At 39.5% G+C, this 24,167-nt stretch overlaps 5 protein-coding genes across 6 annotated transcripts in view; 2 read left to right on the top strand and 3 right to left on the bottom strand.

The window, feature by feature from the left end:
- The window catches only part of LOC131313696 (F-box/kelch-repeat protein At3g06240-like), a 20,783-nt gene extending 18,843 nt beyond the window's left edge, over nt 1-1,940 (bottom strand). The window contains exon 1 of one of the 2 annotated variants that reach the window (XM_058342155.1): nt 683-1,940. In XM_058342155.1, coding sequence (XP_058198138.1) covers nt 696-1,895 — 1,200 coding nt within the window. In that variant the 5' untranslated portion in view covers nt 1,896-1,940 and the 3' untranslated portion in view covers nt 683-695. The remainder of the gene's footprint in view (nt 1-682) is intronic. The other variant, XM_058342147.1, reaches the window with a different exon arrangement.
- Nucleotides 1,941-4,703: 2,763 nt separating this feature from the next.
- Nucleotides 4,704-5,837, bottom strand: LOC131317176 (F-box/kelch-repeat protein At3g06240-like). Its single transcript, XM_058346748.1, has one exon. It carries the CDS (start codon nt 5,835-5,837, stop codon nt 4,704-4,706), a length of 1,134 nt encoding a protein of 377 aa, XP_058202731.1.
- Nucleotides 5,838-8,125: 2,288 nt separating this feature from the next.
- LOC131317175 (uncharacterized) lies at nt 8,126-11,089 on the top strand. Its single transcript, XM_058346747.1, has 2 exons — nt 8,126-10,450; nt 10,574-11,089. The coding sequence occupies exons 1-2, from the start codon at nt 8,939-8,941 to the stop codon at nt 11,087-11,089; spliced, it is 2,028 nt and encodes a 675-aa protein (XP_058202730.1). The 5' UTR covers nt 8,126-8,938.
- A 1,554-nt stretch (nt 11,090-12,643) lies between these two features.
- Nucleotides 12,644-15,961, bottom strand: LOC131315872 (F-box/kelch-repeat protein At3g06240-like). Its single transcript, XM_058345089.1, has one exon. It carries the CDS (start codon nt 15,629-15,631, stop codon nt 14,522-14,524), a length of 1,110 nt encoding a protein of 369 aa, XP_058201072.1. The 5' UTR covers nt 15,632-15,961; the 3' UTR covers nt 12,644-14,521.
- Nucleotides 15,962-20,561: 4,600 nt separating this feature from the next.
- LOC131317174 (cytochrome b561 and DOMON domain-containing protein At5g47530-like) lies at nt 20,562-21,701 on the top strand. The gene has a single exon (XM_058346745.1). The coding sequence runs from the start codon at nt 20,562-20,564 to the stop codon at nt 21,699-21,701; it is 1,140 nt and encodes a 379-aa protein (XP_058202728.1).
- The last annotated feature ends 2,466 nt before the right edge of the window (nt 21,702-24,167 follow it).

The raw sequence follows: 24,167 nt of genomic DNA, 5'->3' as shown, positions 1-24,167 counted from the left end.
CATCTTCCCAAGCGTCATGTATTCAACAAACTTTTCAGGTGTGTTTACGTTGTTACTAAAAATCAAGGGAAAAAAGAAAACAAAAGAATGTCATTTAGTTCATTTGCTTGAACTTACTAACACGTTGGGATCCCCATTGTGATTTCGTCATGCTCTCGATTTCTTTAATCTGTGTAACTCATCTTTCAAAGATCTCTTTTGTGGCTGATATAAAAAAAAAAGAGTATCCGAACAGTTTCCAGACACCTCAAGATTTTAAATTACACAGGTGAGATGCAGATATGAAGTATGAACCGCACCTATAAGTATCATCTGTATACTCTTTTTCTCTTTCTTTTTCCCTAAAATAACTTAATGATCAAATATAAGAGTACAACATAACAGAGTTGTCCGGACCTTGCCACCTTGGCAGCATCAGCTTGTTAAGGACACAAACAAAGGGCATCCAATTCAGCTTTCAAGCTTCACAGGTTTGACTCCAACCATAGTTTAAAGTGGGCATTAGGTTTGTCTATGTTCACTTATATACATCACTAACCAATACCCTATATAACTCAAACTACCAAAGCTAAATCAATATAGATGTGCAACCTCCAAAAACATTGAACTATAGAAGCTCCAATAATAAGAACATACAAATATGTGTAAACGAAAGAACTGACACTTCTATTCACAAACATACCGGGAGAAGCTTATCATTGACTCCGAATTCCTCCTCCGAGAATAGGAGAGACGAGGCTCTCGACGTACGTACGCCCAAAGGTAAATTCACTTGGAATTCCAGCAACCACCATGTCCCTAAGTGTTTCTTTGATCGGATCGTACACAACCAGTTTCTGCCCATGCCTACCTCTATTGTTACTAAACAGAACTTTGTCTTCCGCTACCTTACACAACAAACGCAGACTAGGCGTTAAATATTCGATCGTAAATTTGGTCCAAGACTGTCCTACCCCATACTCTTCCATTATCCAAACCTCAGTTTGGTTACAAGTCCGCCTATCAACTAAACATAGACAACCCCCAACAACCCCCACATGACAATTCAAAATCTCCAACGAAGCAGGCAGTGGCACTTCCCTGAAAATCTCATCCGACAAATTGAAAGCAACAATCACGATTGATCCAGACCTCAGACAAAGGCAGTGGAGGCAGCCGTCAAAGAAAACTCCACGAGAGCTTCCCACAAGAAGATAATGGGCATCTTGAATTCTTCTCCAAGCATTAGTTTTCAGCGAATAAACAGTCACAATCATAATTTCAATCCCACCAGTATTATAGGAAGAGGTCATCACAACCTTGTAATCATCCGTAGAGGAATCGTAACCAACACCATAATATAACACGTAGAATTTACCAGCCGGATAGAGGACAGGAGGGGGTGTGGGCAGTTTCTTACATTCTCTAGTGGATGGATTCAACAAGAAGAAGTTGGGATTAACCACTTGATGGGAAACTAGGAGCAAACCATTGCAAGAGCTCCATACCCTGATGGGAATTACCCACTTGTCCGCGGCGTGTTGTTCCATAGTAGGAAAATCAAGCTTTGTGGCGGTTGGATTTATGTCAGAAAAATCGACTGAGTAGAGATTCTGAGAGCTCGAAATTATAATGGCTTTCGACTCAAAATATTTAGGGCTTTGGGTCTTAGATCGATTGAGGTGGGTTTCGGCAAAATTGGGGTCGGAGATTAGGGAACTCCACGAGGAAGAAACACACTTGAACCGGCAAAGTGTTTTGACGGGTAGTCGAGAGAGTACATCAGTGAGGATGTCCTGGGGAAGGGTTTTGTCGTCGGACATGACCGCCACCTTCAGATCGATGGAGGGGAGCTGTTTGAGTGGTTGAAAAGGGTGGAAGTAAGTGGTGGAGCTTGGTGGTGAAGATGTGTTCATAGGTTTGTGAGGGTGAAACCTTGGAAGTCTCCTGTGGGTATATTCCTCTCCTCTCACTACCAGGGGATATATACCTACATGAAATACCCCCCTTTTTGTGAGGATCGGGCGGGAGATAGTCAACGGTAAGAGTTCAGGCCTATGCTGTGCAAAAATTATACCTGGTGAAACGAATTTGTTTAGAAATTGTGGAAAGGAAAGAAAACACAAAGATAAGTACTCAAATAAGGAGATAATGTGAAGAAAAAAAAATCATAGTTATTTTTCCAATTTTTTCTTTTGCCCGTATGATTTCAAAAAAGAGGAGTCTTTCTTTCTCTGTCCATATCCAACAAAGCATCAAGGATGGCATCTAGAATCATTTGTCCAAATAGCGTCGCTATTTTTTGAGCAAAACTATAGAAGACTTGATAAATAAAACATGGAAGGGCAACGTCATTTCAAATTTCTTAAGATTTTGTCCATAAAATACAACAAATATCATTCGAATTACCATACAAGTCAAAGATTTCATTTGATTCTACTTTTTATTTTATTTGCCAGAGAATCAATGGGATATAGTTTGGCACCATTTCTATAGGATGGTTGCAATTTTAAATTATTGTGCACCTTCTCAATCTCACCTTGACTAAAGACCTATTCCAGTTCAGCCAGATCACATCCCCTGGCATTAAACATATAATTACCAACAGTTTCATCAACAAAGAGAGGATTAGGATTGGTTTCCCCTAAGGTTGCCACAAATCCTTCCACATGGTGATATCATTCCCATTCTATTTCCCACCATCCATTTGAGAGGTTTTTTTATGACATGTTTAGTCTGAATAATGCTCTTCCATATGTGGATGCCCTCCTATTCATATGCCATTCATTGAAATCATGGTTGCTCAAGTATTTCTTGAGAATAAGTTGAATCCACAAAGGTTTCTTCTCATTATGTAATCTCCAGCCAAGCTTACAAAGAAAGGCTAACTTGTTTTCTCTAGATTTTCTAATGCCCAGGCCCCCATTTTCTCATACATTTGCAAACATTATCCTACTTAATGAGATGCACTTTTTTCTTCCCAGTTCCCAGGTGAGTCACCCTAAAGAAAATTTCTATAGAGCATATCTATGTTTCGAGCAAAGAAGAGGCTTGCATAGTATAGATGGGAATAGTAGCAGTCACAGATTGAACAAGAGTGGCCCTCCCCATAAAGGATAAGGAATTACCTTTCAAACCAGACAATTGTATTTGCATTTTCTCAATAATGTACTGGTATTGCCTCTTGGAAGCTCTCTCATGGAGGAGGGGAACCCCAAGGTATTGGCCAAGGTCATAGGTAAGAGGGATGTTGTACTTCAGACTCAAGTTAGTAGCCCCACCACTTCAAATATGGGGGGATACATAGATAGACTTTTGGCAACTTATCAATTGGCTAGAAGCCTCACAAAAGAACTGTAGAGTACCTATCATGGAATTACAAAACAAGTGGCTAAAGGAAAGACCATTGCTAGAAGCTTTCAAACCACACCAACTATTATGCGCACTTCATTTCTAATGAGAATAGATGATCTTTCAATGCACAAAGACCATAAGATAAGGGGAGATAGGATCCCCTTGTCCCATGCCTCTGTCAGGAGAAAATTTGGGAAGTTGTTCAACATTCCACAAAATAGATAAGCGAGTAGACTTAAAACAACTCATAATAGATAAGCTAGTCATTCTGCAGAGAGTTTAGTATGATGTACATACAATTTTGAAACATGAATAAAATTTTGGATTTGGCTTCTCTGCAGTCGTGGTTGGACTAGAGAGAGAAGTCTGTGTAATTCCAATCGTCCAAAAGTACTTTGAATCATTCAGATTTGTTGAAAAATTCTTCTCGAAAGTACTAGACTCACACGAAAAAGACGTTTCAGAATCTAGACCACGAGTTGCCAAGATGGATGACCGAAATGCATAGCAAACTCTACAGTCCAATTGTAAAGAAGTCAAATGCAAATTTTTTTATCCATATCCACTAAATTTGAACGTGTCAACTAATTGAACTTATAGATTGTAGTCGTAGAACCAATCAAGCAACTCAATCATAAACTACGATGAACTACAAATCAAAGTATTTAGATCATTTAAAGCCCAATAAAGCTCAATTCAATAAGTGGACCAGCAGTTCGACCAAAATTGGCCATTAACTTGACAAAGCCAAACCTAAACATGAAGCTTTAACTTTTTGAGTTTGCTCGAACATGAAAAAAGAAAACACAAGAAGTTGAAAACTTGTTTGAAATCAACTAACGGAGAGGCACAAATTAAATTTGAATACAATTTTAACACAATAAATGAACATATCTATCGTATGAAACATTAACATGACAACTAATGGAGAAACCTAAATAAAAACAATAATAAAACAAAGGGTCAATTTAAGGACAGGTAAAGACAACACAAGACACAAGACACAAGACCTTACACATTCTAATATCCATCACCAAAGCAAAACATCAATAAGCCATTCTTTTTTCTTTTTTTGAACAACAAAGAAAATTTTATTAATCAATAGCAAAATTACAAGAAGCAAAATTAAGTTACAGTGATTAAAAGATAGGAAGATCCATAAGCCATTCTTTGAGCATGAACCACCTGACAGCAGCCCCAACACACATCTATAAAAATGCCAATACACATCTATAAAAATGCCAATAAAGGATATATGGATGTGCAACTTCGAGAAAGGTTGAAATATAGAAGCTCGCACAACTATTTATAACCAAAAGAAGGCACATAGGACTTTGTATTCCAAAGAAGTATCCGAAGAAGTTTCTCATTCATTGCCCCCCATTCCCTCTTCCATGATGAGGAGATATGAGGCTCTCCGCATAGGTGCCCTCAAATGAAAATCTAGGTGGAATGTCACAAACGACCATGTCCCTTGCCGTGTCCTTTTGCTGATTGTACACAACCAGCTGGTTAAGCCCCCTCTCCCCATAGGTACTCAACAAAAATTCGTCTTCCGCTAACAAACACAACAATCTGGCCATGCGAAACCCAGAATGGATCGTAAATTCAGTCCACGACTCCCTTACCCCATACTCCATCATCATCCAAACCTCAGTTTTCCCCTTTTTAACCAAACAGAGACAACCCCCAAAAACCGCCACGTCATACGAGCAAATCTTGCCCTGCCTAAATGAAGCAGGCGTCGGCACTTCCCTGAAGACCTCATCAGACAAATAGAAAGCAACGATGGAACCAACCCTCCAACAAAGGCCATGGATACACCCCTTTAAGAAAACCCCACCATTGTTTCCCATGGGGCAATAATGGAGACACTTAATTCTCCTCCAAGCATTAGTTTTCAGGGAGTAGACATCCAAGATCGAAAAAAACGGAGAAAACTCAGTTTTATACCGAGTGAATATCACAACCTTGTAATCATCCGTGGAAGAATCGTAACCCAGCCCAGAATGAGACCCGTGAATCATTTGAACCGGGTCGAGGACAGGAGGACGGGTAGGGAGTTTGTTACGTTCTCCAGTGGACGGATTTAACAAGAACAAAATCGAATGGTCGCTATTGGAAGCTAAAAGCAAGCCATCGCAAGAGCTCCGTACTGCAGCGTGCCGTGCCGTCGTCGGAAAATCAAGCTTTGTGATTGTCGGGTTTAGGTTGGTGAGGTCTACTGAGTAGAGGTTTTTTTTTTCTGATTTGCGTACAGAGTAGAGGTTGTCACAAGTGGAGATGATGATTTTGTTCTGGTAGGGGTGTTTAGGGTTTTTTAGGGTGTCGGTTCGATTGAGGTGGGTTTTGACAAAGTATGGGTCAGAGATTAGGGAGTTCCAGGAGGGAGAAACGCACTTGAATCGGCAAAGGGGTTTGACGGGTAGTCGAGAGAGTATGTCAGTGAGGATCTCCTCGGGAAGGGTTCCGTTGCCGTACACGGTTGCCGCTGCCGCTGCCATCGGATCAAGGAAAAACAATCAAGATATATATAGGCTTGTGAGTGGTAAGAGAAGTTAATGGATGTGCTCTTAAGTTAGCAAACATAGGCTTGAAGTTGGAGGAGATAATCCACGAGCAAAGCTTCTTTGGAGGTCGTGGAACATTTGTGAAATGATGTTGATGGTATTGACAAATTAAGATCTGTCCTTAGTAACCAAAATAATGATAATAATAATACTTGGGTGATTCTATTTGCAACTAAGCATTTACTGCATACAATTCTTTGCTAAATAAAAAAATATCTTTATAATAATTTGTTACGTACAACCAAAAAAATCTATGGGAAAAAAGAAGGAAAGCACTCCAATATATTTTTCTAATGTTTTTCATTTGTCCAAATAGTGCCGTTGGTTTTGGGCAAAGTATATAGAAGACCTAATCAAGAACTAGAAGACATGGAAGGACAGAGTTATTTCAAATTTCTTAAGATTCTGTCCAAAAAATATAGCAAACATACCATTCGAATTAACCATTTTAAAAACATACAAGTCAAAGATTTCATTTGATTATGCTTTTTATTTTATTTGCCAGAGAATCTACGGTATATAATTTGGCGCCATTTCTATAGGATGGTTGCAATTTTAAATTATTCAGCGTGCACCTTCTCAATCTCACCTTGACTAATGACCTATTGCAGTTTAGCCAAATCACATTCCTTGGGGACTCGGATCCTGTCCATGTGGCTTCGGACCAGTTCGGTCCATTTGTGCATCCGAACAGTCCAAAAGTGTTTTGAACGATCCGGATTTAAAGAGAATGTATCTTATTTTTTATTTTTTAAAACAAGCCTTTAAATATGGGTCTTGCAAAACACTTTTGGATGACCCAGATGCACCAAATGGACACTGAATTGGTCCGAAGCAAATGGACGGGATCCTTGGCATTAATGATTTAATTACCAACAGTTTCATCAACAAAGAGAGGATTGTGTTGGTTTCCCTTAAGGTTATATTACCACACCACCAATCCTTCCACATGGTGATATCATTCCCATTTCCCAACATCCATTTGAGAGCTTTTTTGATGACATGTTTAGTCTGAATAATGCTCTTCCACATGTGGATGCCCTCCTATTAATAGGCCAGTCATTGAAATCATGGTTGCTCAAGTATTTCTTAAGAATACGTCGATTTTCTCTAGATTTTCTAATGCCTAGGCCCCCATTTTCTCACTTAATGAGATGCAGTTTTTTCTTCCCGGCCAGGTGAGTCACGCTAAAGAAAATTTCCATTGAGCCTATCAATGTTAACCCAGAGGCTCACAGGTTAAGAAGAAGCTTGCAAAGTAGTGGTCACAAATTGGACAAGAGTGGCCTCCCCATAAAGGATAAAGAATTACCTTTCAAACCAGACAATTTTATTTGCATTTTCTCAATGAAGAACTGTAGTTTTGTCTCTTGGAAGCTCTCTCAGGGAGGAGGGGAACCCCAAGGTAATGGCCAAGGTCATAGGTAAGAGGGATGTTGCAGTTCAGACTCAGGTTGGCAGTCCCACCACTCCAACTATGGGGGAATACATAGATCTTAAGACTTTTGGCAACTTATCAATTTGCTAGAAGCCTCACAAAAGGACTGAAGAGTACCTATACTGGAATCACAATTTTCGCTATCATCAGTAAACAAAAAACAAGTGGCTAAAGGAAGGACCATTGCTAGAAGTTTTCAAACCACACCATCTATTATGGTGCACTTCATTTCTAATGAGGATAGATGATCGTTCAATGCACAAGACCATAAGATAAGGGGAGATAGGATCCCCTTGTCTAATGCCTCTGCCAGGAGAAAATTTGGGAAGTCGTTCAACATTCCACAAAATAGATAAGCGAGTAGACTTAAAACAACTCATAATAGATAAGCTAGTCATCTTGCAGATAGTTTAGTATGATGTACATACATTTTTTGGAACATGAATAAAATTTTGGATATGGCTTCTTTGCAGTCTTGGTTGGACTAGAGAGAGAAGTATGTGTAATTCCAATCGTCCAAAAGTACTACGAATCATTCAGATTTGTTGAAAAATTCTTCTCGAAAATACTAGACTCTCACAGGAAAAAGACTTTTCAGAATCTAGAACATGAGTTGCCGAGATGGATGACCGAAATGTATCAACAAATTGTTCAATCCAATTGCAAAGAAGTAGAATGCAATTTTTTTTTAGGGTTAAATATCTACTTCCCCCCTAAACTATTCTAATTTTAGTTACTTCCCCCACCCCACCCCCCCCCCCCCCCCCCCCGAACTATCAATTGAAGTTACTTGCCCCTCCAACTATGAAAACGTTATTCCCTTCATCCAATCCCTAATTGTCATCCAATTATTGGACGGAAAACTGAACATTCTTACACAAAAATGGTTTTAATGCCCTGAATGTGGTTTGGCGCCAATAGAAGGGTATTATGGACATTCCAGCTCAAACCCTAACACACTAAAAACCCACAACGGCATAACCCCTTGTAAACTCAAAAACCCACAACCTGGATCATCAAATACAGAGAGAGATATAGTGTGTGACCTATCTACAATGGCATGGATCTTGAGAGATCCAAATGGAAGAACACCAAGATGTAAGTCTTTTTTAATATCTATTCCGAGATTTGCATATTTAATATCATACTCTTTATATTAATATCTATTCTAAGATCCAAATGGAAGAACACCTAGATGTAAGTCTTTTTTAATATCATACTCTTTATATTATAATCGCACTCCTTTATAACTTTTCGATTATTCTATGGGTATGAAACTGTGGTCCCAGCCATGGTTCAAAGCCTATTATATGGGTATGAACTTTTCGATTATTATATGGGTATACTCTTTATATTATAATCCTACTCCTTTAGAACTTTTCGATTATTATAGAACTTTTTGATTATAATCTTACAAATCTTGCATGTTTGTATGTTTCTATAAACTTTTGCAGATTCCAGTCCTGAATACTTTAGTATTAAGTTGAATCATGGTGGAAATATAGTTAGGGATATCATAGAGTATTATGTTGGTGGTACTGTGAGCTACGTTGATTACTGTGATAATGATCGAATATCTAGAATTGAGTTGCAATCAATGTCTAAGGAAGTTGGGTATGTGGAAGAAGTAGCTCTTTTCTACAAGGTTCAAAGTAATGGAAAATGGGTTTTTAAAAAGATCGAAACTGATGGTGATGTCACCATGGTTCAAAGCCTTAGAAATGGTTTGGTGGAAGTGTTTATAACTGATAGTAATTTGGAAGGTCTTACTAGTGTTGAATACAATGCCAATGTAGATGTGGAAGATGGCCTTTTAGATATTGATGTCACTAGTTGGGAATGGGATTGTGGATCATTTTCACAGGACAACTATAATTATCTGGATTTCACAACTCACATACCTTCTAGTAGGCCAAACCCACCATCCACCATTGAACCACTTTCCACCAATGAACCACCACCCACCATTAGAAGAAGAAATGCTAGAAGAAGACCTGTTCATCATGATTCTGATTCAGAATCTGATCCTGATGATTTCATAGACAGTGATTATGAATTCAGTGAAGATGATGATGCTTTGTTTGATGCCAATGTGGATAAAGACATAGAGTGGTGTGGTGTGAGGCAGAAAAAGGTAGTTGGAAGTGATATTCCCCATAATTGTTTTTCTGAAACAGAGTCTGAGGAGGGGGATTCCTCTGATGGTTTTATGAGTTTTGACTCTTCTTCTGATGAAGTTAGGAAGGACAAGCCAAGGTTTAGGAAATATAGGCCTATACTAGGGAAAGTACAACCTATAATAGAGGAAAAGATGATTTTTAAGAATAGGGCTCAATGTGTAGAAGCTATAAGGCAACATGCAATTGTTAATGGAAAAGCAATTACATTTGAAAAGAATGACACAGATAGAGTAAGAGCTCATTGCCTTGCTCCTTGCCCATGGAATATACTAGCCTCAAGCATAACAGGTGATAGGAAAACCCTGCAAGTTAAGACATTAAACCTTAATCATAAACAATGTGGCTGGAATTGGACTAACAAGCTAATAAACTCAAGCTGGTTGTCAAGAACTTATTTCAAAGAGTTCAAGATCGATCCCTCATGGCCTGTTACTCAAATTGTGGAACGAGTAATGGCTGATTATATTGTCAAAATATCTCCACAAATGGCATACAATGCTAGGAAGAAGGCAGTTAAAAAAATAGAGGGTTCTTATGCTGAGCAATATGAGAAGTTATGGGATTATTGTGGAGAGATGAGTAGAACCAATCCAGGAACCTCAGTACACATGCATTTTAAGAAAGATATGGATGGATTTACCACTAATCAACTTCAAAGAATTTATATTTGTTGGGCTGCATTAAAGAAGGGGTTCATTGAGGGTTGTAGGCCTATAATTGGAGTAGATGGTTGTCATTTGAAAGGCCCCCATGGTGGGCAACTGTTGGCAGCAGTAGGGATAGATGGGAATAACCAAATTTATCCAGTGGCTTATGCAATGGTTGAGGTTGAAGAGGAGGCAAGTTGGAGTTGGTTCTTGCAACATTTGAAGAATGATCTTCGGATTCCAAATGAACCGACATTCACAATCATTTCAGATAAGCAAAAGGTGATCACCAATTCAATTTCAGTTTATTTATGTAATTGACCATTCATTTTCTCAGTTTTACTTATGTGATTGACTAAGCATTTTCAGTTTCTATTTTTAATGTATTGTTTAACTCTCATGTAGGGGCTTATGAATGCAATCAGGGACTTGTTGCCTTGTGTGGAACACAGACATTGTGTTAGGCATCTGCACAGCAACATGAAGAGAGCTGGGTATACAGGGCAAGCTGTTAAAGATAAGCTGTGGAATCTTGCTAGAGCTACCTACATGGGGAGGTTTAGCAAACTTATGGAAGAGTTCAAGAAAGAGGATGGGGCTGCATTTAAGTGGCTTGCTAAGCATGAACCCCACCACTGGTTTAGATCACATTTTAGTGTTGCTCCCAAATGTGACATGCTCTTAAATAACCTTTGTGAGTCTTTCAATGCTATAATACTAGATGCTAGGGATAAGCCAATCCTAACCATGCTAGAAAGGATTAGGATTTACATGATAAGGCATTTAGTGAAGAGGAGGGCTTCTGTTGAGAAATGGCATGGTCAGATGGGTCCAAAGATTGTCAAGTTATTGGACAAGAAGATTGCACTTTGCAACGAATGCGTTGTTGTCTTAACTAGGGAAATCCAGTTTGAACTTTGAGGTTTTCAGCATGGAAACCAGTTTTGTGTTGACATGAATGCAAAAACATGCACTTGTAGAAGGTGGGAGTTGACAGGTATGCTTGCATCTTACTTATGTTTAAGTTAGTTTGCATTTTTTTGCTTATGTAACTAATGACGTACTTTACTTATGTGTTTACAGGTATCCCTTGTGCACATGCACTTGCTATCTTAAGAGAATCAAAAAAGAAGGCTGAGGGCCTTGTGCATGAGTACTACCAAAAGCAGGCATACATCAACACCTACAAGCATGTCATATACCCCATGAATGGGATGGACATGTGGGAGAAGACAAACAAACCACCAATTCAACTCCCACATTACACTAGGAAGTCTGAGAGGCCTAAGAAATGCAGAATGAGGGAACCAGATGAGCCACCTGCTCAAAGTGATGGAACCAAGAAAATGAAAAGATATCTTAACAAACTAAGCTATAGAAGATGTGGGGGAAAGGGGCATAATGTGAGGACTTGCCCATCTGGTTTCACAGCACCAAGGTCCACAGAGCAGCAATGCAGTCAGCCAATCTCACAACCAATATTCACTCTGCCATCACAACCCACACCCAAGGCCCCCTGTAGAAGGGGAGGTATAGCTACAAGGGGAGGTGTAGCTAGAAGGGGAGGTGCCCCTTAAATTTCAGTTTTATAGCTAGTATTATGGTCTTTATCTAGCTAGCCTTCTTTTGCTACGGCTGAAAAAAGCCTTCTTTTGCTACTGTTATGGCTGCTACTGTTATGGCTGAAAAAAGCCTTCTTTTGATACTATTATGGTTGCTACTGTTATGGCTGCAAAAAGCCTTCTTTTGTTATGTTGGCACTATTATGTGTCTAGTACTGACGTGGTTTATGGAACCATTATGGCTATTTGCAGTCTTCTCTTTTAATTATGGTATTCATGTGCTGCTGCTGCATTTTTTGAGAAGGGGGTATAAGGATTTGTAGGCTGTCATGGACTGCACTGATGTTTATGGAAGCATGAAACATCATTGATGCAGTAGCCAAGTCCACCTTAAGCATTTTCAAGCCTACTAGTAGGTATTTTCGTAAATAATTGACCGAGAAATTTGGATTTGGGCCCACTTGGGTTCGATCCGAAATGGCCCAACGATCAGGACGATCAGGACACATTACCTTTGGCCATGTGCTGTGTGTTTTTTAGCCTTCTGAGGCCGTTTGGGCCTCCTAACGGGCTTTCGAACCGTTTTTGGGCTATTTTTGTTTTGGGCATAACTTTTCGTATAAAACTCCGTTTCAGCCCGTTTTTTTTTTCAGAACTCTTGTTTTTTCCTACCTTATTCAGTCCATGATTGTCCTTGTTGCATTGTTCTTCAATTTCTTGGTATATTATGATTGGAATGCTTAAAGTTTGAAGCTGGTTGGGTCCTGCATGAAGCTGCTGCATTTTTTTTTTTTTTTGGTATATTATGATTGGAATGCTTAAAGCTTGAAGCTAGTTGGGTGCTGGTTCAACAATAGTCATTTGACTGCATTCATAAAGCTATGAAACCAGTTTTGTAGACTGTCTTGGATTGAATAAGCTAGGAAAAAACTTCATTCATTCATATAAAACACATTACAGATAGGTGCTTGGCATTTGGAGTGCATGTGCTCCTCATGGCAATGCTAGGAATTTGTCACTTGGAACATTATAATACTTAGAAAACATGGGGAAACAAATTACAACCAATGCCAATGCCAATGCCAATACAATCAGCTTCAAGTGCCATTCTTGCCGGTGGGATAGTGTCAGCAAATTCACCAAATCCTCACTTCTCTTGATTGCTTGTTCGTTCTGCTTGGACAATTGTTGCACCTCTCCACTTTGCTTTCGTACAAGGTTCATCAATGACTCAATTTCCTCTTCATTTTCTGAGACAGAGGTCTTCAAATCTGCATTTTCCCTTTCTATTTTTTGCATTTTCTCCTTCAGTGCTACATTTTCTGCCTCTACCTTCCTCAACATCTTGATTACATGGTTGCCAAAATCCATTCCTCTTGTGCAAGTTGGAGGATCAATTCAGTCAAAAAACTTGCACTTACAGTTTGTCTGTATTAAATCCGAAAATTAGTTTCATTCCAAGAATTAGCATACATGTAGCAAAAGAATTTCATTTCATTACCTTGTAGTTTATGCAACCTACAAACCTCCGTCCTGGGTTCTCTTCAGTGAAGGAGGTCCTCAATGGAGACCTTTGTCCACAAAAGCAAATCTGTTCATTAGGACTGAGATTGGGATTGGAGTTGCTAGAGCTGCTCATTGTGGGGGGAGGAGAGACAGAGAGAAACAGGGAGGGAGGGAGAGAGAGAGACGAAGAAAGTGAGTGAGAGGAAGGGTGAAATGGATTGGAATGGGGACCGAGATACAGACAAAGAAGAAGGATATATAATAGATTGGTAGGGTTTGAGCTTGAATGTCCATATTACCCTTGTTTTGGCGCCAAATCAACCTTTGGGGCGCCAAAAGGTTTGGTCTGGAGGTTTTCCATCCAAGAATACCATCTTGGTCTGACTGAAGTGAGGGATTGGATGAAGGGAATAACGTTTTCATAGTTGGAGGGGCAAGTAACTTCAATTGATAGTTCGGGGGGGAAGTAACTAAAATTGGAATAGCTTAGGGGGGAAGTAGATATTTAACCCTTTTTTTTATCCATATCCACTAAATTTGAATATGTCAACTAATTGAACTTATAGATTGTGGTCGTAGAACCAATCAAGCTATTCAAACTTAAACTATGACCAACTGCAAATCAAAGTATTTAGATCATTTAAAGCTCAATTCAATAAGTGGACAAGCAGTTCAACCAAAATTGGCCATTAATTAACTTGACAAAGCCAAACCTAAACATGAAGCTTGTAACTTTTTGAGTGTGCTTGAACATGAAAAAAGAAAACACAGGAAGTTGAAAACTTGTTTGAAATCAACTAATGGAGAGGCACAAATTAAATTTGAATAATATTTTAACACAATAAATGAACATCATCTATCATATGAAACATAACATGACAACTAACGGAGAAACCTAACTAAAAACAATAATAAAACAAAGGATTTAAGGACAGGTAAAGACAACACAAGACCTTACACATTCTAATATGAAATATCCATCACCAAAGCAAAACATCCATAAGCCATTCTCCTTTTTTTTTGACCAGCAAAGAAAATTTTATTAATGAACAGCAAAATTACAAGAAGTAAAATTACAGTGACTAAAAGGATAGGAAGATCCGTAAGACATTCTTGGAGCATGAACCACCTGCCCCAACGCACATCTATATAAATGGCAATAAGGGATATATGGATTTGCAACTTCTAGAAAGGTTGAAATATAGAAGCTCGCACAACTATTTATCAACAAAAGAAGGCACATAGTACTTTGTATTCCAAAGAAATACCAGAAGAAGCTTCTCATTCATTGCCTCCCATTCCCTCTTCCGTGATGAGGAGAGATGAGGCTCTCCACATAGGTGCCCTCAAATGAAAATCTAGGCGGAATGCTGCAAACCACCATGTCCCTTGCCATGCCCTTTTTCTGATTGTACACAACCAGCTGCTTAAGTTTCTCTTTGGTGGTTCTCAGCAAAAATTCGTCTTCCGCTAACAAACACAACAAATTGGCTGTACGCAACCCAGAACTGACCGTAAATTCAGTCCACGACTCTCTTACCCCGTACTCCTTCATCATCCAAACCTTAGTTTCCTGTCTACTAACCAAACAGAGAGAACCCCCAAAAACCGCCACGTCATACAAGGAAATCTTGCACCCACTAAACGAAGCAGGCAGCGGCACTTCCCTGAAGACCTCATCAGACAAATCGAAAGCAAAGATCACCTGGGAACAGGCCCTCAAACAAAGGCCATGGATACACCCCTTAAAGAAAACCCCACCTGAGTTTCCCATGGGGCGATAATCGATACCGGTAATTCTCCTCCAAGCATTAGTTGCCAGCGAGTAGACATCCAACAACGTAAAAGAATGAGAAAACTCAGTATTATACTGAAAGAACCGAGTATTATACCGTGAGATGATCACAACCTTGTAATTATCCGTGGAAGAATCGTAACCCAGCCCATAATGAGACCCGCATATCTTATGAACGGGGTCGAGGACAGAAGGAGGGGGAGGGAATTTGTTACATTCTCTAGTGGACGGATTTAACAAGAATAAAACCGAACGGTCGTTGTTGGAAGCGAGAAGCAAGCCGTCGCAAGAGCTCCGCACTGCGGCGGCGGCATGCTGTGCCATCGTGGGAAAATCAAGCTTTGTGATCGTCGGGTTTAGGTTGGTGAAGTCTACCGAGTAGAGGCTGTGATAGGTGGACATGATGATCTTGTTGGGGTAGAGGTGTTTAGGGTTTTTGAGGGTGTTGGTTCGATTGAGGTGGGTTTTGGCGAAGTAGGGGTCGGAGATTAGGGAGTTCCAGGAGGGAGAGACGCACTTGAATCGGCAGAGGGATTTGACAGGTAGTCGGGAGAGTACGTCGGTGAGGACCTCCCGGGGGAGGGTTCCGTCGCTGGACATGGCCGCCGCTTCGGATCGAGATCTTATATATGGAAAAAGGAGTTTAACCGGTGGGCAAAAAATTGAATTTATAGTGCTTATTGCTCCGGCGACCTGTTATTGACTCTTTCACGGTCTCCCAGAGTTGAGAGAGAGAAGAGGCAGAGGCGAGAGAAACTTGGGGTGAAAGATGATGCCGTTGGTTGAAAGAGAGGGGGGATTAATTGATCGGAGGGGGTGATTTTGCCGGTGTGAGAGGGTGAAATCGATCGTGGCAAGGGGGTTTGGGTTTTGTTTGCTGGGTTGGAGTTGAGAAGAACAAAGAGTAAAGTTAGAAAGAGAGAGAGTGTGTGTTTTGCCGTTTTTTTTTGGGTAAATTTCACTGATCTCTCCTGAGGTTTCTGACAAATGCAGGAACCTCCCCTGAGGTTCTAATAATTGCACTGACCTCCTTTACTTTACAAACTATTGTTCAGATTCCCCCATTCCGTTAAATCCACACTAACACCGCTAGTTTTTGTTATTAATTGACTAAAATGCCCTTGAATATTACTAAACTAAACAATCAAGTCATTTTCTTCTTTTTTGTATTTTAATTGGAGTTTCTCAAATATTAAAAGTAACATTACACTGTTTATATAAGATAATTTTAACATCAAATTAGACTCAATTATACAAATTTTTGTTAAATTTGAATAATTAATCAAGCATTTTGCATTATTATAGTCATTGTTTTCCCTTCTCTTCAAGGTGTAATTTTCCAAATAGAGGACTCGGAGAGATATCTAATCCATCATACTAGAGGGAAAAAAAAAACATGGCTCTTTTCAATTTTTTTAAGAAATAAACTCAATTTGGTTTACTCATTGATCATTCTTTAAAGATTTCATCTATTTTTTTCTACTAGTACATTCTGGTGAAACATAATTATCACTAATAAAATAAGAAGGAAAAAAAAAAAAGAGGTTAAAGTCTTGTATTTTTTAACGAAATGAAGGTGGTGTAAAAAATTCTTTAACCTTTTTTTTTTTGATCCGCTGTGTGTTTTGCCGTTTGCTTCCTTTTTTTTAAGAATAAAGAAATAATATTTTTATTGAGATAAAATTAATATATATCGAGAATGTGATATACTAGATATTTTAAAAGTGAGTAATTAAAGTAATAAAGTGAAATTTTTAATATGTAATTTGGTCCAAAATGTAAAGAGATTGGTACAGATGCTCTACTTTTTGTTAAGTACTTTAATTTGGTGTAAAAAGATAATAATAAATAGAAATATATTTTTTTGAGATTTGAAAATACACGAATTCCTGTATAGGACGTTGGAAGTGAGACAGATGGAGTACTTCATAATACTTGTATGCCGCCATGCCGCTCTTTTATTACTAACTTTTTAAAAATCAGGTATTCGAATTAGCTTACGTGCACCTCAACTAATCATGGGAGACCATAAATTCATCGATTACTAGTGAAATTTCACTTGAAGACGGAGTAAATGTTCCGTATAAAATAACTCCAAAGAAGTTGATAGCACCTAAGAGATTTCGCTTACTTGATGAAAGGATATACTTAGAAGTTACGTTTACTTGATGCAGTCACCTTTGGCATCTTTGTACAAAGAAATTGGAATAGCTGTACCAACAATTCAAAATGGTTCAAAAGTGTAAAAGATTCTTTAAGAATTCAACAATTTATACAGAGGTCTAGGGGAGAAGGTACTAAGGTCCCGTTTCGCAAGATTATTATTTTTTAAATATTTTTTTATTTTACAAAACAGATCATTCTCTCATAACATATTACATTTAATTCAAAAAATAAGTACTTATTTGAAAGATAAATACTATTTATTTTCCTTACCGAAACGGAACGGAACCCCCACAACGAATATGGCCCGGCATCCTCAAATTGTTCCCCGATAAAAGAATGATACAAGTTAAATCTCACTATTTGTTTTGCTACTACGTAAAAAGTATTGGAAAACTTATGAATCTACTGCCAATAATACTACTTAAAAATGCTACCTAAGAAATGTCATAAATTATCATCGATGATGTTCAAGTTCAGGACAAATGCCACGAACAAACCATCCTTCATGGATTTGAAGTATTTCAACCCCTTATCGACCAAACCAACCTGGCTACACGCTCTCAACATGCCTATGAATGTGATAGCAACAAAATAGGGAATTGATATCTACACTTCCCTATTAGTCATTCATACTTTTTTTTTTTATCTTTATCCAATTGAATTTACTATTTTGCCCTTTTTTCAATACACTTCTTCACACATTCAAGGGCAAAATAGTAAATTTAAGTGGATAAAGAAAAAAAGAAAAGAAAAGAGTGTTGATAGTTAAAAGGAGAGTGTAGAAATCATTTTCCCGAAAATAAATACTAGAAAACTAAACATCCAAAATTATTTTAGTTTTTATTTTTTATTAATACACGCTTGACGGCTTAATTAACTTATCCGAAAACAAAATACACCCCATAATTTTGAACAAAAATTAAAACTCTAAAATTTTATTTGGAAAGTAAATGGAAGTCACCGACCTCATTGTTTTAGGCACAAGAAATCCAAAAACCTAACAGACTTATAACACCCAATTACATGTAAATGAGGAAAAGTTTTTGGGTGCAAATTGAGTACCATGTGGCGGTACCTAACGCGCATCCGAACCGTCCAAACGTGTTTTGGATGGCAAGAGAGAGAGAGAGAGAGATTCCATTCTCTCTCTTCCCTTACCCGACCACTCTCTCCTCTCTCTCTCTCTCAAATTCTTACAGCTTGGATGTGCGCTCGGGTACTACGTGGACTATACGCAAATTGCATCAAATAATCTCTCGTAAATGAGAAATTCCTAGTCCCTTTACAATTTGGACACCGACTTTGCTTTCTGAACTAAGAGTTTCGATGCCTATATAACGAGAGGCAATGCCTACGTTTTAACCCATGAGAAATAAACTCAACGTCTTCGTTCTAGTTTCGTTGTAGCACTCTTTCATTACTTTCTGCTCTTCCTTTCAATAGGGATGGCATTCGGGGCAATCGGGGCGGATACGGGAATATCCGCACCCGATACCCGAAATAATTACCCACCTCGAATCCGCCCCGATAATCGAACGGGAAGAGAAGTGGTTACCCATACCCGAACCAAACGGATTTCGGGTATTCCCCGAACCGAATGGGTAACCGAAGACGGAGAGAGAGAGGAGAGAGCAGGGGAGAGAGAAATCGCCACAGTGGAAGTTAATCGAACCAGATGAAAAAAGGAGAACCAAATTCTGCAATTTTTGAGCACATTTATCTACAGATTCAAACACATTCATCTACTGATTCAAACAGATGCATACAGATTCAAACCCTCTAGCCATTTTCGAGCACATTTATCTACATATACCGCCATTTTCGAACATAGATCTCAAATAAATCAGCCACAGAGAGAGAGAGAGAACCAGAGACGAAAACACACGCACACACAGTAAGGGATAGAGAGAGAGAGAGAGATAAACCAGAGACCATGAGAGCTGACTGCTTGTCTGCTTCAAATCGGCCCCGAAGAGTGTCGACCGTCGATAGAGTTACAAAGACGATGAGAGAGAGAGAGAGAGAGAGAGAGAGTTCTCACGGAGTCACGATCGCCGCCTCTTGGTTCTCTGGCGATGTCTGGTCTCACCTGATGTGGAGGAGTGGGGAGGAAAATGACTAAAGTCTGAGGAGAAAACCTAACTGGCGTAAGTGTGTGTGTGTGTATATATATATATATATATATATATATATATATATATATATATAGGGGTATATTTGTAAATAAACTATTTCGGTTTGGTCCAAGTATCGGTTCGGTTCGGTTCGAGTATCGGTTCGGTTATCAGCTGAACCATAACCGAACCGAATCTGTTCGGTTATCTCCCACCCTCCACCATATCCGCACCAACGGGGAAAATTTCGGTTATGATTCGGGGAAAAAAAGCGGTTACGGTTCGGGTACCCATCGGTTCGGTCGAGATTGCCATCCCTACCTTTCAACCACCCAAACCCCTTTGATTATTCTTGGTAAGGCAATCATCAATGGCAAGACAGAAACTGGCTTTTCTTTTTTACCTTCTGATGATCACTTGTTTCCTGGTCCCGACGTCTCTCGCTCTTTCTAGTACCTCCGCTAATGGTTCTTCGTGTTCCGAATTCGATCGTGTTTCTGAATAAACAAGTCTTTACCTCGTGCACCGATCTTCCTGTAGGGGGCCGAAATATCCAAAGGGTCATAGGGTCCATGAGGTCCAAAAAGGAGGATAAAGGTTCACACGCTGTTTGACCCGTCGTCCAGCTGTCTCAGTTCATCTGTAAATGGGCGTGAGCTTCGGCATGTTGTGTAATTAGTCATCCGAAGGATAGACGGACCCCCGTGAACTCTTCCGAACGTTGTGTGCCTTATCCGAACGTAAATGTATTTGAGTTCGTTCGGTGATCGTTCTTAACGCTCAGTGATGTCCTCTCGTTCGGCTAAGATGTTCTTCAGAAAGAACACCAGACGCCCGGAGCTTCTTCGTGTGACAGAAGTGGGCTCCACCAAGTACAGACTCTTATGGAACCTTCTAGAGATATCTTTTCATAAGTAAGCTGTCCTTTTTTGGATATTCGAAATGACCTCTCTGAACGATGTGACCTTTCTGACATCGACCCATGTGGTTCTGTAAGACTTGGGAAGTGGTGTTCATTAAATGGCCCTGCTACCTGACATCATCCGAGCAATGCGCGACACGTGGAAAGTAAAACCAACTTGCTCAGCACTCAACCCCTTCGCCTATAAATAGAAGGGCATTATCACTAAGAAACTCTCTAAAAAAACTCCTTCACAACAGCACTCTCTCCTCTCCACTAGCATATTTTCTTACTAAACTTCTTCTTCTCTTCTCCACTTACTGACAAGTTCGTCGGAGCTTCTTTCCGGATGAACATCCTCCTCCGGTTCTACAGGTGCATCAAGACCGGCGTCATCTCTCACGGCTCTACACACGGAGACAGCTACACAGGAAGGATCACAAAGAAATCCACCCCCACACTTCCCTACCTGGATTCATTCCTACACTGGACTCACAACCCTTCCTCATCCACCCTCCGCATAGCTTACCGTCACAGCCAAGTCAGTTCATCGACGTGGGTTGCATGGGGTATCAATCCCACTTCGAAAGGCATGATTGGAACTCAAGCCATCGTAGCCTACCCAAGGCCTGACGGAACCACGGCTGTGTTCACTACACCTGTTAACAGCTATAGGACCCAGCTACAAGAGGGGAACCTAAGTTTCCCTGTCTCGGATCTATCAGCCTCATTTTTGGATAACCAGATGGTTATATATGTGGTCATTGAACTTCCAGATAACACTACCAGTGTTAGTCATGTTTGGCAAGACGGAACAGTCTCTGGAAGTACACTTGGAATGCATCAAGTTTCTGGGAATCATCTCCAGTCGATGGGAACTCTCAATCTTTCATCAGGACAAGCCTCAACATCTCACAGTGGGAGTTCAAAAAACCAACTCAAGATTACACATGGAGTGCTAAACACTGTTAGTTGGGGAATCATGATGCCGCTCGGATTTATGGCAGCAAGGTACTTGAAGGCTGTTGGTCCAAAAGCAGACCCTCTCTGGTTCTACATTCACATCACTCTTCAGCTCCCCGGATACTTACTCGGCATGGCGGGAGGTGCAACTGGGCTCTACCTTGGGGTCAAGTCCGCTGGTGTTCATCACCCTTGCCACATGGGCATTGGAATCACACTTTTCTGCCTTGGGCTACTTCAGATCTCTGCTCTATTTTTGCGGCCAGCCAAGGACCACAAGTATAGATATCTTTGGAATTGGTTTCATCATCTCACAGGTTACACTGTCCTTCTCTTGAGCTTCGCCAACATATGGGTAGGCTTCTACATTCTTAAGCCTGCAAAAACATGGATCATCGTATATGGTGTTATCTCCGGGACAATGATAGTATCAACAATCATATTAGAAGTTTGGAAGAAATTGACACGAGATGGAATTATCAATGGAGCTAATGAAGCCAGTACAACCGAAGAAAATATTGTGTAGATCTAGAGTGTCCTATAGGTAGCTTGGCAATGTTTATGCTCTCGGTTTTGGAAGACATGGTCTGGTGTAAGTATTTGAATTATCTATGCAAGTAAGCATTTTCAGATTTTCTCTTCTATATCAATTCAGAATGAAATCTCTAACTTACAGGTATTGACAATTGAGTAAACAAGGCAAAGAGAGTGCCTGAGATCTCTTTATAATTGGATAATGAATACTGCGGGGAGAACTAGTACACACTTACATGCAATGCACTTTTTTGGATAATGTTGGATAATGTTGCACTTTTTTAGATATCAAGCTGCGGATGAGGTTTTTTTTTCAAACAACTTTGGTGTTGCTTAAAGGCCAATGGCCAAGGCAAATATGCAAACATTAGAAAGTGGATTGTTTCGTCCCAACTAACAGTAGTTTTGTTTTGTTGCTTGAAGGAGTCATCTTTTCCTATTCCTAGTTTTCTATACAGAATCTCTGAGAATAATGCTTTTTGGAGTAGTTCCAGTAGTAAAAGTCTGTACCTTGAAACTGACAAACCTTGGCTTTTTTGGTGGAAGGGAGGACAAAGATTATCCTTGGTTTAAACATCTGGTTAGCAACAATAGTTCTACTTGACTTTGTTCCCCCATAAGGTTTTGGGAAAGAAATATGCAAATTCTCCGAAAATTTGGAGAAGTTGACTAGAAATGGGCAAAACTCTAACAAACATATTTGGCCAAACGGCCACAATTAACACTAACTATAATTTTTTTATAAATACCTATTTTCTTCTGTGTACGACGAATTCAATGCTCTTTTAACTTTGTAGGATTATATACTCATGTTTAGTCCGGGTGTAAATATTTGATCACACACTTAGATATTTGGTCACCTTGGATGAACAGTCCAATCTAACGCACATATCTGGTCCAACAAACGGTCCCTTAGGTTGATAGATGTTCTTTGCACCCCTGCAGCTCCAATACACAAAACAATTGACATGGTAGATTTGCTTGGAGTAGTCCAAGACACACTATATGCTAAGGTAGGAATGAACTTGACAAAAACCAGATTTCATTTGAAAGTCCATGTAGATATCACCAACCTGAATTGAGAATACAGGAGCTGTATTAACAAGCACAATGCATAATCGGTATGGATATAAAATAACAGATTTACAGTAAGTGTTGAAATTCCCATCTTTATAGGTCATTCTAGTTCTCAAAATGAAAAACTTCAGAGTATTTTTGTACTTAAATTAATTACAAAGTTACTCGATTCAAAAGCTTCTTTCAAACCCATTTTTGTGATTTCGTGGCTTCTCATATAAAGTAAAGGGTGGGACACATGGCTCGTTATTCATGCAAAAGTATTAAGTTCCATATGCTAGCATAATAGCCTTTCTTGGGGAATAAGTGTGGACAATTGCCTTTCTTGGGGAATAATTAATGGACAACATCATAAGAGCAATCTAAACAACAGAAGTGCATTCACTACTACTCAGAGCAGAAATGTCATCACATATCATGGAAAAGTTCATTCCATGCAGTTTAAAAAAAGAAGGTACATGTGAAACTTACCTTGAAATGCTTGTTGCATCATAGGAGGCTGAAGAATGGTTTCTGGAAAAATGACAAGATTGAGAGGTAAATGATGTACTCGAGTCTTGTCCCTAACAATGATCACATCCCATGATAATTCATACCAACTTAATGGTAATGTGATTGTAACTGCATCTAATATTATACGAACTGGAGTTTTTCTAAGCAGCCCAAATGTGAGTGCTAAGGTAAGCTCCATAAGCCCAATGTGAATTCCATGGTCCTGTTAGCTATACTCACGCCTTCACTTTCTCTTGCTCATCAAAGATGTGCAACATCGAGGATGCCCAAGAGCAGTTCCAATCTTGGGATCTATTTCCATTCTACTTATATCGATGAACCATCTTGCCCACTACCTAAAGCACGTACATCTCCACATGCCAATAACACACTAACCATGGTGACCTTATTAGGCACCACATTCGCTAATTGCATCTCATGAAAGAGCCTCGATGCATCGTTAGATGATTGCCCGATTTCGGGGCAGGCAGTCATGGACTCCAAGTCTCGGAAAATGATTTCTTTCCCTCAAGTTCACCGGAAGAGTCATACCCATGAATCATCGTATTCCAAGCAATGTTCTAAATGGCGCTTGGCGCTAGTAGGGCGGAGACCCACCTCCAAGCGCTAAGCCGCCTAGGTGGCGCCAAGCAATTCGGCGTTTTTTTTTTTTTTTTTTTTTTTTTTAACAAACCATTATCCAATCAAACTATATTCTATGTATCCGTAATATAAGTTCAAAGTGCTACATAACCATAATGCAAAGTTTAATGTACAAACCCAAATGAAATTAAGTAGTAGCAACTAGCAAATAAGTTGAATAACACAATAAGTAGAAATAAACGAGATCGGAGATCCCTAATGCCATGTTCAAAGTTCATCTCCTTCC

This window comes from Rhododendron vialii, chromosome 2a (assembly GCF_030253575.1).
Source record: "Rhododendron vialii isolate Sample 1 chromosome 2a, ASM3025357v1".
In the NCBI taxonomy this organism is placed as follows: Eukaryota; Viridiplantae; Streptophyta; class Magnoliopsida; order Ericales; family Ericaceae; genus Rhododendron; species Rhododendron vialii.
The sequence above is the reverse complement of the archived record's forward strand: the minus strand, read 5'-3'. Positions and strand labels throughout refer to the sequence as shown.